Source organism: Wolffia australiana, chromosome 2, assembly GCF_029677425.1.
Source record: "Wolffia australiana isolate 7733 chromosome 2, ASM2967742v1".
In the NCBI taxonomy this organism is placed as follows: domain Eukaryota; kingdom Viridiplantae; phylum Streptophyta; class Magnoliopsida; order Alismatales; family Araceae; genus Wolffia; species Wolffia australiana.
In genome coordinates this window covers 308,834-323,411 of record NC_135836.1, presented here as the reverse complement: position 1 = coordinate 323,411, position 14,578 = coordinate 308,834, and the positions used below count along the sequence as shown (strand labels likewise).

At 42.9% G+C, this 14,578-nt stretch overlaps 2 protein-coding genes across 2 annotated transcripts; one reads left to right on the top strand and one right to left on the bottom strand.

The window, feature by feature from the left end:
* Nucleotides 1-257: 257 nt before the first annotated feature.
* On the top strand, nt 258-7,504 carry LOC144716456 (external alternative NAD(P)H-ubiquinone oxidoreductase B2, mitochondrial-like). The gene is made up of 10 exons (XM_078591562.1): nt 258-414; nt 1,505-1,775; nt 2,034-2,240; nt 2,439-2,689; nt 3,389-3,605; nt 3,692-3,796; nt 4,736-5,008; nt 5,743-5,864; nt 6,656-6,775; nt 7,205-7,504. The coding sequence occupies exons 1-10, from the start codon at nt 323-325 to the stop codon at nt 7,290-7,292; spliced, it is 1,746 nt and encodes a 581-aa protein (XP_078447688.1). The 5' UTR covers nt 258-322; the 3' UTR covers nt 7,293-7,504.
* LOC144716457 (Dynein light chain type 1 family protein) lies at nt 7,410-8,450 on the bottom strand. The gene is made up of 2 exons (XM_078591563.1): nt 8,174-8,450; nt 7,410-7,686 (listed from the first exon to the last, which is right to left on the bottom strand). Exons 1-2 carry the CDS (start codon nt 8,372-8,374, stop codon nt 7,516-7,518), a joined length of 372 nt encoding a protein of 123 aa, XP_078447689.1. The 5' UTR covers nt 8,375-8,450; the 3' UTR covers nt 7,410-7,515.
* Between the last annotated feature and the right edge of the window lie 6,128 nt (nt 8,451-14,578).

Here is a 14,578-nt window from a genome sequence, read left to right as displayed (position 1 = left end):
TATCTTCTATGGGGTTTGATTGTCGTATCGAAGCTTAAATTAGCTTAAAGTAGATCGAATTTTATGATTTAGGATTAAATTAGATCTCCCCGAATTAACTATCGATGCATTGAACCCTAACTACTGTAATCAATCATCTAATTATGTGAATTAGGATTTGATTTGATTAGAGAAAGAAAAGACCAGAAAATTGCAATACCCTCCCAACACGACGAAAATTGGAGTTCAGGACGTATCGGGCGGTATATAAAGCGCACGGTCGATCTGCGAATTTCTGTAGAAGCTCTGGAATAGCGTTTCTCTCTGTAGAAGCTCTTCGGAAATGTCACGGCAGCGGGAATTCTTCGACCTCGCGTCCCGGCTCATCGGGCGGAGCCCAACCTTCTCGGGAATACTCGTCGTCTGTGCCGTGGGGTTTGTTCGCTGATCTCTTCTCCAGATTTCCTTGTTTTCATGATTTTTTGTCTGAATTTGTCCCATCACTAGTATTCCAGCAAACATTGTTTGCGTTTCGCTGTTTTCTGTTCACAATTTGCCTTTTCATGATATCATTAGGTCGTCTTTTGTTGTGAAAAATTTGAATCGATTACCGTGCTTGATTCCTGAATGCCGCAATGAACTGCATTGATTTCTCATGCCGGTCGCTATCTTGTGTCTGATTTATTGTTTGTAGTCTCCGCTGGATCTTCATGGTTGCCGTGGCGGAAGTGTCAGTTTTAGGAAACCTGAGCATTTATTTGTCGATTTTATTCTCGGCTGGATCTTCATTTTCGCAGTGGCGCAAGTTTTGTTGTTTACGTCAACTGTGGTGTGAATACTCGTCGTCTGTGCCGCGGTGTTCGGACGCTCTCTCGTCTCCAGTTTTCGTTATTTTCAAGATTCTTTGTCTGAATTTAGCTATTGACCTGTATTTCAGCGACAGTTGTTTGTGTTTCGCAGTTTTCCGTTTTCTATTTGCCTTGTCATGATATCATTAGATCGTCTTTTCTTGTTAAGTTTCAGTCGACTACGGTGCTTGATTCACGTAGACCGCAAATGATCGCATTGATTTCTCATGCCAAGTCATTATCTTGTGTAAGATTTAGGCCATCTGAGCTTTTATTTGTTGATTGTGTTCTCTACTGGATCTTCATGTTTGCAGTGCCGGAAGTTTTGTTGTTTATGCACGTTGTGCTGTGAATACTAGTCTGTGCTGTGGGGTTCCGACGCTGCTCTCTTCTCCAGTTTTCGTTATTTTCATGATCTTTTGTCTGAATTTGTCCAATCACTAGTATTTCGACCACAATTGTCTGCGTTTCGCAGTTTTCTGTTTAGCATTTACCGTGTCATGATATCATTGGATCGTCTTCTGTTGTGAAATTTCAATCCGCTGCTGTGCTTGGTTCCCGATGATCGCAAATGATCGCATTGATTCTCATAGTTCTCTTTAAATTTCTTTTGACTGTTGGAAATCTGAACATTTTTTTTCTTAATTGTCTTCCCTACTTGATCTTCATGTTTGCAGTGGCGGAAGTTTGGTTGTTTACGCCGATTCCAGAGCAGATCCCAGTATTCCTGTTGGACAAGGCCAAGTTCCGCCAAAGAAGAAGGTTGTGGTTCTTGGTACTGGATGGGCGGGCACGACCTTTCTAAAGAATCTGGATAGCTCTATGTATGACGTCCACGTCGTATCTCCTCGCAATTATTTTGCCTTCACGCCCTTATTACCGAGCATCACCTGTGGAACTGTTGATGCGCGAAGTATCGTCGAACCCATTCGGAATATCATTAGAAAGGTATGAAAAAATTAAGTGGGCGGAAAGATTTCTGTTTCTTTTTTTAATCGATGTGATGAATGGCGTATTGTATTTGCATTCCTCAATCTCCTTGAATTTTGTGCTTTTCATATCCGAGAAAGGAAAAGTCCGATTTCTTTTACTCCATCTTTATCCTTGTATTTTTTCTGATCCACTGGTTTAGTCTTTGGACCTTACGAGTTGAATGATCATTACGCTTTGACAGATTCGAGTAATCAACCATTTTATTTTGAGCAGAAAGGTGGAGGAATCCAATTTTGGGAAGCTGAGTGTTTTAAGATTGACCCCTCGAACAAGAAAATATACTGCCGAGCTACTGGGGGGACAAATATAAATGGCAACTCGGAATTTGTTGTTGACTATGATTACTTGGTCGTGGCTCTTGGGGCAAAAGCAAACACATTCAACACGCCAGGTGTACCAGAGCACTGCCATTTCCTCAAGGTAAAGTCACTGTGTTTCCTGCAGTTGTGCACGCCAAGTTGCAAACTTTCCTACATAATGTTGTCGACTCACTGTCCCCGAACGAACAGTAGATGATTAAACGATTCCAGTTCATCATCATAATGCATAGTTCTAGCTTTCCAAGGTAATCGTTACCATTCATTGAAGAGTATTTGCTTTTTTTCCGTCTGCGTGTAGGAAGTAGAGGATGCTCAGAAGATTCGTAGAAGCATCATCGAGTGTTTTGAGGAGGCCAGCCTTCCGAACCTCACTGATGAGGATCGGAAACGGAAACTTCAATTTGTAATCGTCGGAGGGGGTCCTACAGGCGTTGAGTTTGCTGCAGAATTACATGACTTCGTAAATAAAGATTTGGTCAAAATATATCCTAGAGCAAGGGAACTAGCCAAGATCTTGGTCGTTGAGGCTGGAGAGCATATCTTGACGATGTGAGTATTTTCCTAATAGCTTCTAATGGGTTCCTCGTTGAAATGTCTTTGATTCTACATATTTGGACACATTTACACTTTTTAAATGAACGGACATTGTCCCGTTCGTCCAGTTAGTTTGAGTCTTACGATATACTTCATGTCGCATGTATGACGGGAGGAGAAGGCCTCTACTCTGGTTTCACATTTTATTTCCTTAAAACCACACATTTAGTTTGAGTCTTACGATATACTTCATGTCGCATGTATGATGGGAGGAGAAGGCCTCTACTCTGGTTTCACATTTTGTTCATGTCGTTGGAGGGGGTACTATTTTTATTTTTCTTTCATAACATGGTAAGTGCTGAGCCTTGAGGTTTGTGCAAATGGTTTTACATTTAATGGAACAAAACAGAGAATTGAGAATTCTAGTCAATTGCCAAAACAGAGAATTCAGAATTCTGGTCTAATGCCATCCAAAAGATATTAGTTGGACTCCTTGGAATCCGATGACAATCATGACACCTGGCGGCTTCTCATTTTTTGTTGCATTGATAATCTTGCAAGTTCATTCCATCAGTAATTATCATGGTATTGAAACAAGGGAACCTCATATGTTAGGATGCATATTCATCAATGTCGGGTATTGATGGCGGTTCGTCTTCTTATATCCTCTGACGGTGTTCTTTTCATCTTGTGCTTTGTGTTTTACTCCTCCAGGTTCGACAAGAGGATCAGCGAGTTTGCCTTGGAAAAATTCAGTCGGGACGGGATTGAGGTGAAAACGGGATACAAGGTGGTCAAAGTGACTGAAAAGTCTGTTTGCATGGTGGGGAAAGATGTGGGAGAAGTTGACCTGCCGTATGGAATGGCCGTCTGGTCAACTGGCATTGGAACTCGTCCAGTCATACTTGACCTAATGAAAGAAGTCGGCCAGGTCTGGTTCTGGACCGTTAACTTTTAAAAGCATTTCGTTCTCTCTTGAAGAGCCAAAATTTGATTCCTCCTTCTCACTCTGAACAGGGCAATCGGCGTGTTCTAGCCACTGATGAGTGGCTAAGGGTACGAGAATGTGATGGGGTGTATGCACTTGGTGATTGTGCAAGCATCAGTCAAAGGAGAGTCATGGTATGTGCTAGCACACCAGTAAAATAAAATTAGGTTTAGTTCATCGTGGCCTCTGAGTCAGAACCTTTTTTGATAATGGCGACCATCAAAGCTAAGTTTTTTGTCCATAGTAATGATACCTTAGATATCCTGGCATCTTCTACCACTCATCCTGAGACTTTCAATCCTGGGGGAACAAAGTGTTAGACTACATGGTCTTTCTTTTAATTGTCATTTATACTAGGGTGAGGCGCCTTAATGATAGTTGAGTTTGTCTAAAATCCCCATCAACTTCCCAACCCTGGGCCAATGGGTTCCTCCCATATCCCAATGGGTATTTCGGCACTTTATCCTATCAGAAGTAGTTTAGGCGATTCTAACATAGGATTGTTTCCTTTAATTAGATATAGCTCTCCGTTTGTGAGAGCAGCCAAGATCAAAGAACTGAAGTTGTTGCTTGTCTCAACCTCTCCTTGTTCCTTTTTCCTATGAACTTTTGTGATTCCCTTCCTCCCTATGATTGCCTAACTGGATCTTGGTTCATCCCACGACCGATCCCTACCTTGTCCCAATCAATTACTTCCTCCACGACCCTTGTCTATTCTCTTAACCTGTGATCATCAGTGTCTCACTGTATCTCCAGCCGGGTCATCCCCAATTGATCCTTACTCTCCTGCATCCTCTTCATTGATAGAACCTGAATCAAGGTTTCTCTCTCTCTCTCTCTCTCTCTCTCTCTCTCTCTCTCTCTATATATATATATATATATATATATATATATTTATATATATATATATATATATATATATATATATATATATCTATCTATCTATCCATATATCTACCTATCTATCCATATATCTATCTATCTATCTATCTCCCTCTTGTTTCCACTATCTATCTCTCTTTCCGCCGTTATACTTCAACACAAATGTCTTAGAAGAAAAAGGGGTTTTGCAGGAAGACATCGGGGCCATATTTAGGGTTGCAGACAAGGACAAGTCTGGAACTCTGACGGTCAAAGAGATCCAAGATGTTCTCGGGGACATCTGCGAGAGGTATCCTCAGGTTGAGCTCTACCTGAAGAGCAAGCAGATGAAGAGCCTAGTGGACTTGCTGGATGAATCTGCCGGGAAGGTCGGAGGGGAGACCTTGGAGCTGAACATTGATCAGTTCAAGAAGGCCCTTGAGCATGTTGACTTCCAGGTTAAGAACCTCCCTGCTACGGCTCAGGTAAAATACCTTGCTACTCGACTCCTTGATTCATATAAAAGGATTCACATTTTTTTGAAAAAATATACATTTTCCGTTTTTCCTTGTCGGTCTGATATCAAAAATCAGACAAGACGGTCTGATATCACTACGTAGGGTAGGACAGACAATGCAGAAACTGAGAGAGGTAGAGCTGGTAGAGAGGATGGTTATGGCGAAAAAACAAAACTCATTTTCACCAGAGGGTTCGTTTTTAAAATTATAGTGGGATAGGAATCCCAGGAAAGGGAAATGGCAACAATACGTCTTCTTCTAACACTTATCTTATACATTCGAGTTGCCTATTTTCCGTTGGTTAAGAATCGTTCGTCTCTTTGGGCGGTCGATATATTCAACAAAGCACATTGTTGGAACATGATCAAAATATGTGAACAAGGGCATAATGCAAACTTATGTTTGATCTCACTGAAATTGTAATTTTACCCCATATTTTTTTATCAGAAAACAGTTATCGTATTTTCTAATTTTATGAATCTCTCTATCCATTTCGAGATAAACTACATCCGTCTTATGAATATCCAAAAATCAAATGACATTATCGGTTCATGATCAAAATTTGTGGTCTAGAGTATGATAGCAACATTTTTTCATCGGTTGACAAATCAAATTTTGGATATCGGTGAGGTCTATTTGATGCTCAACTTCAACGACGTCAGAAAAATGCATGGATTATTGAGTGGAAAGATTCTTGACAGGTTGCCAGTCAGCAAGGTGCTTATCTGGCCAGGTGCTTTAATATCATGGATAAAGTGGAAGAAAACCCTGAAGGTCCTCTCCGCATCACTGGATCTGGCCGGCATCGCTTCCGTCCTTTCAGGTAACTACAACACTTACTCTCTAGCATCCTCGAGAGAGAATGAAGGGAAAAGAAGAATTAGAGAGAGAAGTAGAAGAGTGAAGAAAGAGAGGGGGTAAGAACAAAAGAGGTAGGGACAAAGAGGGAGGAGAAATGTTGAGCGTCTGAGGAGAGAGAGAGAGAGAGTAAAAAAGAGAGAGTATAAGAGAGAGAGAGGGAGAGAGAGTATAAAAGAGAGAGAGAGGGAGGGAGGGAGGGAGAATTTCAGAGAGATTGAGAAGGAGAATGGGTTTTCAGAGAGATATACTGGTAAAGAGAGATTTTAAGAGGGAGAGAGAGAGAGAGAGAGAGAGAGAGAGAGAGAGAGAGAGAGAGGGTTCTGAAACATAGAGTGAGGAGAAGGAAAAAGAGGAGGGGAGAAAAGTAAGAGAAGGAGATATAGCTTTGGAAGGGATAATAGAAGAGGAAGAAGAAGAAGAGAGGGAAGGAGACGGGGAAAGAACGGGAGACGAAGAAGGAGAAAAAGTGTGTGTGAGAGAGGAGCTTGGCTCCATTTCTTTGAGCAAAGCCGGTAGACAGATGACGGTCCATGATCCTTTCCATTGCGGATGACTTACACTGAGTCTACTTCTGCCCTCCATCTGTAATGTCATCCGTTCCATCCAACCTCTTGAATGGAAATGGAACAAAACAACAGACTCTGTGACGGATGACTGACCAAAATGCCATTCCGTCCAACCTATTCTATCAATTCTCAGTCCACAAGCCTTGGCTTCGAGTAAGCCCGGTGAATCATGATTTCATGTGTACAGATACAAGCATTTAGGGCAGTTCGCTCCATTAGGAGGAGAGCAAACAGCAGCTCAGCTCCCGGGGGACTGGATTTCCATTGGCTACGGTTCTCAGTGGCTTTGGTACTCCATCTATGCCAGGCATGTATCCTCTCTCCCCTCATCTCAATCATCCATCTATCTATCTATTTATCCAGCTATCTATCAAGCTATCTATCCAGTTATCTATCTATCTATCTATCTATCTATCCAGTTGTCTATCTATCTATCTATTTATCTATCTATCTATCTATCTATCTATCTATCTATCTATCTATCTATCTATCTATCTATCTATCTATCCAGTTATCTATCTATCTATTTATCTATCTATCTATCTTTCTATTTATCTATCTATCTATCTATCTATCTATCCAGCTATCTTTCCAGTTATCTATCTATCTATCTATCTATCTATCTATCTATCATCTATCTATCTGTATATCTATCTATCTATATATCTATCTATCTCTCTAAATATATACTTTGTTGAACTACTGTTTACCCCAACAACCTCAATCCTACATTCAGCAAGCAAGTGAGCTGGAGAACAAGGGTGGCGGTAGTCTCCAACTGGCTGCGCCGCTTCATCTTCGGAAGGGACTCCAGCTGCATATAATCCCTTCGTCCTCGAGATGGAGGGAGATATCCGCGGCCCTCCGTACAAAGATCACATCACATATGAGAAGCGGTAAGCCAGGTACCCATTTGATCGATCCATCCCGAGCCACTCGAATTTCGGACTCGGAATACATACAATAATAAACGAATAAACGTATACAAACTCCACACTCCCATTTTTCTGAAAAAGAAAATTTTACTTATCTGTCATGTGCGTGGCGTCATTCGTCATGAGGAGAGAGAGATGAGGTGCTGGGGTTGCCCCTGAAGAGCAGGATGGAAAGGCTGCCGATACCGAAGTAGATGAAGCAGCCAGTCTGGTGGGTAACGAAGCAGCCGAAGTCCATGCCCACGATGCACTGCCACCCCCCTCCGTATGCCCCGTCAAACTCCTGCTTCCCAGGTGCCAAATCAACATGATGATGATGACAATGAAGATGATGATTTTATAATTATGACCATGATGACATGCATTCCCTCTGCCGTCATCATGATGCTCATGATGATCATGATTTTTCAAAGATGATAGGTCTATGATCATATGGTTCCTGCAGCTGCTGATGATGATAAGCATTATTTCTTATGATAATGATGTGCCATTGATGGTGATTATGATACTGATGCTAATGGTGCTGCTACTACTGATGATGATATCACCTTTATCATTTGGCTTGTGCTGTTCATGATGTATAGTGATGCCTACGATGATGATGACGATGATGATGATATTAAATTAATGGTGACACCCTTCCTCCCCATTATTCACAGAGTTCTGATTATCATGATGAGACTGATATGCCAATAGTCCTGAAGATGATACTAGAATGGTGCTGAAGATGATGCCGTATAGGTGCGAGAGAGGGAGAGAGAGATGAATACCTGCTTGATGAAGCGGGCGACATGGGTGGGCTGAGAGACGTCGAAGCAGTCAAGGGCGCGGGCGGCGATGCCGAGGGCGTGGCGCTGCATGTCATCTAGCATGTCCACCTCCCCCACCACTGCCTTCCCTTCCAACATCCTCTCTCTCTCTCTCTCTCTCTCTCTCTCTATCTTCTTTATCTCTCTCTCTTGCAAACACATACTATATGAAGGAGAAATAAGAGGGAAGAGGGGAGAATTACAGGAATAATAGGAAGAGGAATAATAATAATGATGATGATGATGAGAATAAGATGAGGCTGAGCGGTGGCAGCCAAGGTACATTCCAAGATTCCAAGAGCCGAGGAGCCCACGGGAAGCCAATGGCTGATCGACGCGTGGCATTTGTGGTGGGTATCAAGAGGAATGTCCGGAAGACGTGGAGCGGCTACCTCTCCTCGCTTCTCCTTGCGGCCGAGGGTTTCTGTGCCTAGTGTTCGTCTCCCCCTCTCTACTCTATCTCTCTCTCCTCTAGCTGTCTCTCTTTCTCTCACATGGCTCTCGTTTCGATCTCTCTCTCCTCTCGCTGTCTCTCTTTCTCTCACATGGTTCTCGTTTCCATCTCTCTCTTCTCTCGCTGTCTCTCACATGGTTCTCGTTTGCATCTCTCTCTCCTCTCGCTATCTCTCTTTCTCTCACACGGTTCTTGTTTCCATCTCCCTCTCCTCTCTCTCTCTCTCATGGTTCTCGTTTCCATCTCTCTCCCCTCTCGCTGTCTCTCTTTCTCTCACACGGTTCTAGTTTCCATCTCTCTCTCTTCTCGCTGTCTCTCTTTCTCTTACATGGTTCTCGTTTCCATATCTCTCTCTCCCCTGTCTACGTTTCATTGTATCTATCTCTTTTTATATCTCTGTCTATTCATATATATATCTCTCTCTAGCTCCCAGACCCTATTCAACCCCTACTTATCTCTGTACTTTCTCCTCTCTGTCTATGTCCCATTGTATCTCTCTTGCTCTCCCGTATCTCTCTCTCTCTTTCTCTTTCTCACTCTATACCCCCAGACTCTGGTCAACCTCCTACTTATCATCTCTCTACTCTCTCTCCTCTCTGTTTACGTCTCACTGTATCACTCTATCTCTCTGTCTATCCATCTCTCTCTATATTTATATATCCCAGACTCTATTCAACACGCACGCTCCTCGTCTCTCTCCACATCTTATTCGCAATTTCATATTTCTCATCTCTCTGTCTCTTTCTCTCTCTCTCTCTCTCTATCTATCTTTCTAGCTTGTCTTATCGCATTCTCTCATCTCTCTGTCTTTAAATTATTATTCTCTCTCTCTCTTTCATCTCTCTCAGCTCTCTCTCATTCCCCACCTCATCTTTCTTATCTCTTCTTTCTCTCTCATTTCTCTTCTGGATTCTCAGTTTTGCACTTACTCTCTTCGTTTATTTTCACATAACCCAGGTGCCAGTTGCGCCTGATTTTCCACGGTAGTTGGATTATATAACCCATTAGAGTCATCAAACTCTAAGTTGATTCTTTAAATTTGGGTAAGGAATTCATCTGCGGAATGCGTTTGCTACAAAAATCTTGGAATCTGTTTTTATAATCTATTTTCTAGCCCCGGCCTGTTATCCCCATAAGCACATCAATGACCATTTTTCAAGTTTCTTTATTGAGCCCATTACCCGATTATGAAAAAAGATAATACGTTGTGTAAATTGTTTTAATTTTTTGTAGTTGCAAAAAGTACTGTTAATTAGTTTGGAGGAAAAATAGCTAGAGTTGATAAAAATGAGTGGAGTCTAGTTTAGATAATAAATCTATGGGTTAACTAAATTAAGACAACAGTTAAACTTAATCAAGTTTTGAAACAAAAAATATTATGTGGGGTCTTACTTGGCACTCATGCCACGTCAGCCAACTGTTCGTCCAATGTGATTTATTTTAAAGGCTAGACTTGCGATAAACCAACACGTACTCCCTATACTTGCTATGAAGATAAAGGCTAGGATTCAATATAAGTTTAAAGATAAACACGAAATACGGTTTAATCTAGATAGGAAGTACCTAGACAGCACAGATCACATTTCAGGCTAGCTGTTGTAGATTGTTATAAAGGATAGGATTAAATCAAGGATGCTTTCCATTATTATTGCCATTATAATCAATATAAATAAATGCACACAACTAGGGTTTGATCAACCCAGTCGGATCCTGATATTTAGCAAAGACCTAAATCTTGCCTAAATTTCTGTTAAATTTTGAATCCAATCTGGTTTATTGCCCCTCCCTTTCTCCATTCTCTTCTCCACTCATCCCAGGGAGATCTTCTAGATTTTCAAGAAGAATTTAAGAAGAAAACGTGGAGATCCAAGCGCCGAGAGATCGCGTGGATACTTCTAGAGGCCGGACACATAAACGCCTTCAGATTGATCTCAGAGCGGCAAAGTCAAGGGTGGAACGATTTCTCCACAAGGTACATTCAATGTTTCGTTTTAAAGATCAATTGTGAATTGATCTACACACTTCAGCATCCATGGAAACGTGTTTTTCATGGATGAACCAAGGCACACAACACAACAGTTTGAACCTTGTACCTAAACATGTCCAACTAACTGGTCTGCCCTCTAATGGAGGACCTACAATCCTGGCTTTTTCGAGTCTGATTGGTCCTCGGTCCCAAATGTACAACCCTATACACCAGTACTACGATTTTAGTGGAATATCTATCTCACTTCTGAATTAGTGAAGTGTGTCATCCTTCTCCATCTATCTCTCTACCTCTTGTCTTTGTCTATCTCTTCCAGATTTCTTACTATAGGGGTCGGGGTTTGAATCATATAGATAAATTTTGATTGAATGATGTGATCAGACAGAGAATAATTCGATCCAATCAGATTGAATCTTTCCATCGAACAGGGATTTTGCTCGAGTTGAATCTACATATGCTATCGATTCTATTTGAGCAAAAAAAATTCTTCAAAAAAATAATTTGAACTTTTCAAAGAAAAAAACATTCTGAAAAAATAAAAACGAGAAGTCCCTCTCTTTGGTTCACTCGTTCTCCCACTTTCTCTCTCTCTCTCTCTCTCTCTCATTTGCTCTTGCTCTCTCTCCCTATGGCTCTCTTTTTCTCTCTTGTTCTCTCTCTCATTCACTCTCGCTCTCTCTCCCTATGGCTCTCTTTTTCTCGCTTGTTCTCTCTCTCTCATTCACTCTAGTTCCCTCTCTCTCTCTCCCTATGGCTCTCTTTTTCTTTCTCGTTCTCTCTCTCTCTCTCTTTCACTCTAGTTCTTTCTCTCTCTCCCTATGGCTCTCTTTTTCTCGCTCGTTCTCTCTCTCTCATTCACTCTAGTTCCCTCTCTCTCTCTCCCTATGGCTCTCTTTTTCTTTCTCGTTCTCTCTCTCTCTCTTTCACTCTAGTTCTTTCTCTCTCTCCCTATGGCTCTCTTTTTCTCTCTCGTTCTCTCTCTCATTCTCTCTAGTTCTCTCTCTCTCTCCCTCTCTCTCTCTCTTTCTCCCTCTCTCTCTCTATCACTCTAGTTCTTTCTCTCTCTCCCTATGGCTCTCTTTTTCTCGCTTGTTCTCTCTCTCATTCACTCTAGTTTCCTCTCTCTCTCTCCCTATGGCTCTCTTTTTCTTTCTCGTTCTCTCTCTCTCTCTTTCACTCTAGTTCTTTCTCTCTCTCCCTATGGCTCTCTTTTTCTCTCTCGTTCTCTCTCTCATTCACTCTAGTTCTCTCTCTCTCTCCCTATGGCTCTCTTTTTCTTTCTCGTTCTCTCTCTCTCTCTTTCACTCTAGTTCTTTCTCTCTCTCCCTATGGCTCTCTTTTTCTCGCTCGTTCTCTCTCTCATTCACTCTAGTTCCCTCTCTCTCTCTCCCTATGGCTCTCTTTTTCTTTCTCGTTCTCTCTCTCTCTCTTTCACTCTAGTTCTTTCTCTCTCTCCCTATGGCTCTCTTTTTCTCTCTCGTTCTCTCTCTCATTCACTCTAGTTCTCTCTCTCTCTCTCCCTATGGCTCTCTTTTTCTCTTTCATTCTCTCTCTATGGCTCTTTCATTCTCTCTCTCTCTCTCTCTCTCTCTCTCTCTCTCTCTCTCTCTCTCTCTCTCTCGTGAGATTGAAGAGAAAGGAAGGTGAAAAAGATGCACAAGGCGATAATCTGAATCATTGTTTTTTATCTCAAAAATTTTACATCAGTAGGTAGTTATAAGAGGAACGATATAGCTTTTATTTTAAGCCATCTAACTGTACTCCTTACAGTCTACATGTGCCAATCTATCTACAATTCTTAGGCCCCTAACTAGGAGGCATTCCCCACCCAGAGGCCTGCGTGCTTATTGGGAGGGCGCGTTTGCGTTGGACTCACGATCTGTAATGACTGAGTCATATTTACTGCTACGATGTACTAAGGGTGGTGGCGCCCAACCTGATCTTTCAAGCCATCGCCCTGGTAGCGGTGATACACTCCAGACAGTGCGCATGCCTGTCCTCGCTTGGGCAAGACGGATCAGGTGAGGTCCGCGCGTGTTGGGCGTGCGTGCTGACAGGCACGAACACGAGTACAGATAAGCATGCAAGCATTTTGCCAAACGTTGCGTGCGAGCGCGAAACGCCGAGTATGCGCACCAAACATGCGCTACGGCGCCAAGCATCACACAGCGAGCGGAGTTGTGCGGGGAGCCACGTAGTGGCTATGCGGGCAGCGCGCATTGCGTGTGCGAGGCGCGGGGCACAAGACATCTCGCTAGGAGACCAAGGCTATTGGTGCACAGTGAGCGTCAAGACAGCACAGGTGTGTGGCACCCCCCGCGAGTAGCGCTGGGCGCGCAACGCCTAGCTTGAGGAGTTGAGCACGGTGGCGTTCTGAGTGAACCGAGCAAAAGGTGTCCGCACGGATGCCTGTGGCATGTGTGACTGCCTAGAGGCTGGGGTGGCGTATGTGATAACCACGAGCACAGGTGCGTGGCGCCCGGCCTAGGGGCACACGTGTAGTGGTAGTGTTGGCGCCCATGCGCGCGGGGCTGTGAGCCTCAAGTTGCATTGATGCCCCTACCAAGGTGCAAGGCGCCTCATCTCGTTACTTCAGTATCAACCCTTGTCTTCCCCCAAGTAACGTTCATGATTGCGATGTTACACTTTCATGATATTAATGCAACAACCATATTCCTCGATGGGGTTGCGTCCCTACCCTTTCCTCTAGGCCCTTCTATGCGAGCTTAAGCTTTTGCAAAGACTTCCGCTACAAGAGATCGAGGCTGCTCAGTGCTCCAAGCATTGAGACCAGCACACGTTAGATTTGAGCCATTGTCCTAGATCGGGATTAGACCGCTTGACAACAATCCTGACTGTCTATATTCGAACTTACCTCATTAATCCCATAACAAGAGTATAGGAGTACTTGATCCATTATTACTAGCCTAAGTTAAAGTTATTTCCTATTGGTTTCTAATGCGTATGATATGGCTGACTCTTCAAGCTAGGGATAGAAAACTCGTCATTCATCCTTGAGCGAACTCTGGTTGTCGACAAAAAAAGGTCAAAATCATTGTTCGCCCGTGTTTGTTTACAAAAGGTTTGCATATTGTATGCCTTTTGAAAAATCTGTAAGCCTGTATTTATTGGGGAGAGAGAATAGAGGGGATGGGAGGGGAGAGCGGATAAATTGCCAATGTGCGGGCAAAAGAGAGAGAATCAGAGAGGGAGAGGGAGAGAGAGAGAGAGAGAGAGAGAGAGAGAGCAGGGTAAGTGGGGACGGGGACACGTGAGAGGAGGCCGGGGAGAGAGAAAGAGAGTATTGTTATTGTACTGTAAAATAGACCTCGGGAGTGCCAACCATTCGTAAACACTTCGGTTGTTCAAAAACAGTTTGTGAACCCGTTCAGATGGGATTTTTCTCACTTGTCTTCATGTATGTTTGTGTTCTTCACACGTTTGGGAATGAAAAAAACTTTTACCCATCCCGATGATGGTGCACGTGACCATGCCCTATCATCTGACCTGACACCACCACCGTAGGAGGAGATGACCCGTGTCATGACACGTCATCATCATCTATTTCGGACCTGGGATCTAAATTTCATTTATTATTAAGATTCAATTTCTGAACTTTATTCGATATTTCTAGTTACTTTTCTCTCCTCTCAGGCCTATAAATAGGTGTCACACGGCCAAATCACAAGCTAGGTCTCTTGCTCGAATCTTGTGTGTGCCGGCCTCAGTGCTTAGAGAAAGACACTGAGATGCCTTGATCTCTTGTGACGGAAGTCTTGGTAATTGATTAAGATCGCATAGAAGGGGTTAGAGGAGATGGTGGGGATGCAGCCCCGTCGGGGAATAGTGTCATTGCATTCATATCATAAAAGATTACATCTTAGTTGGGACAATTACATGCTGGAAGACGAAGGGTGATACAACG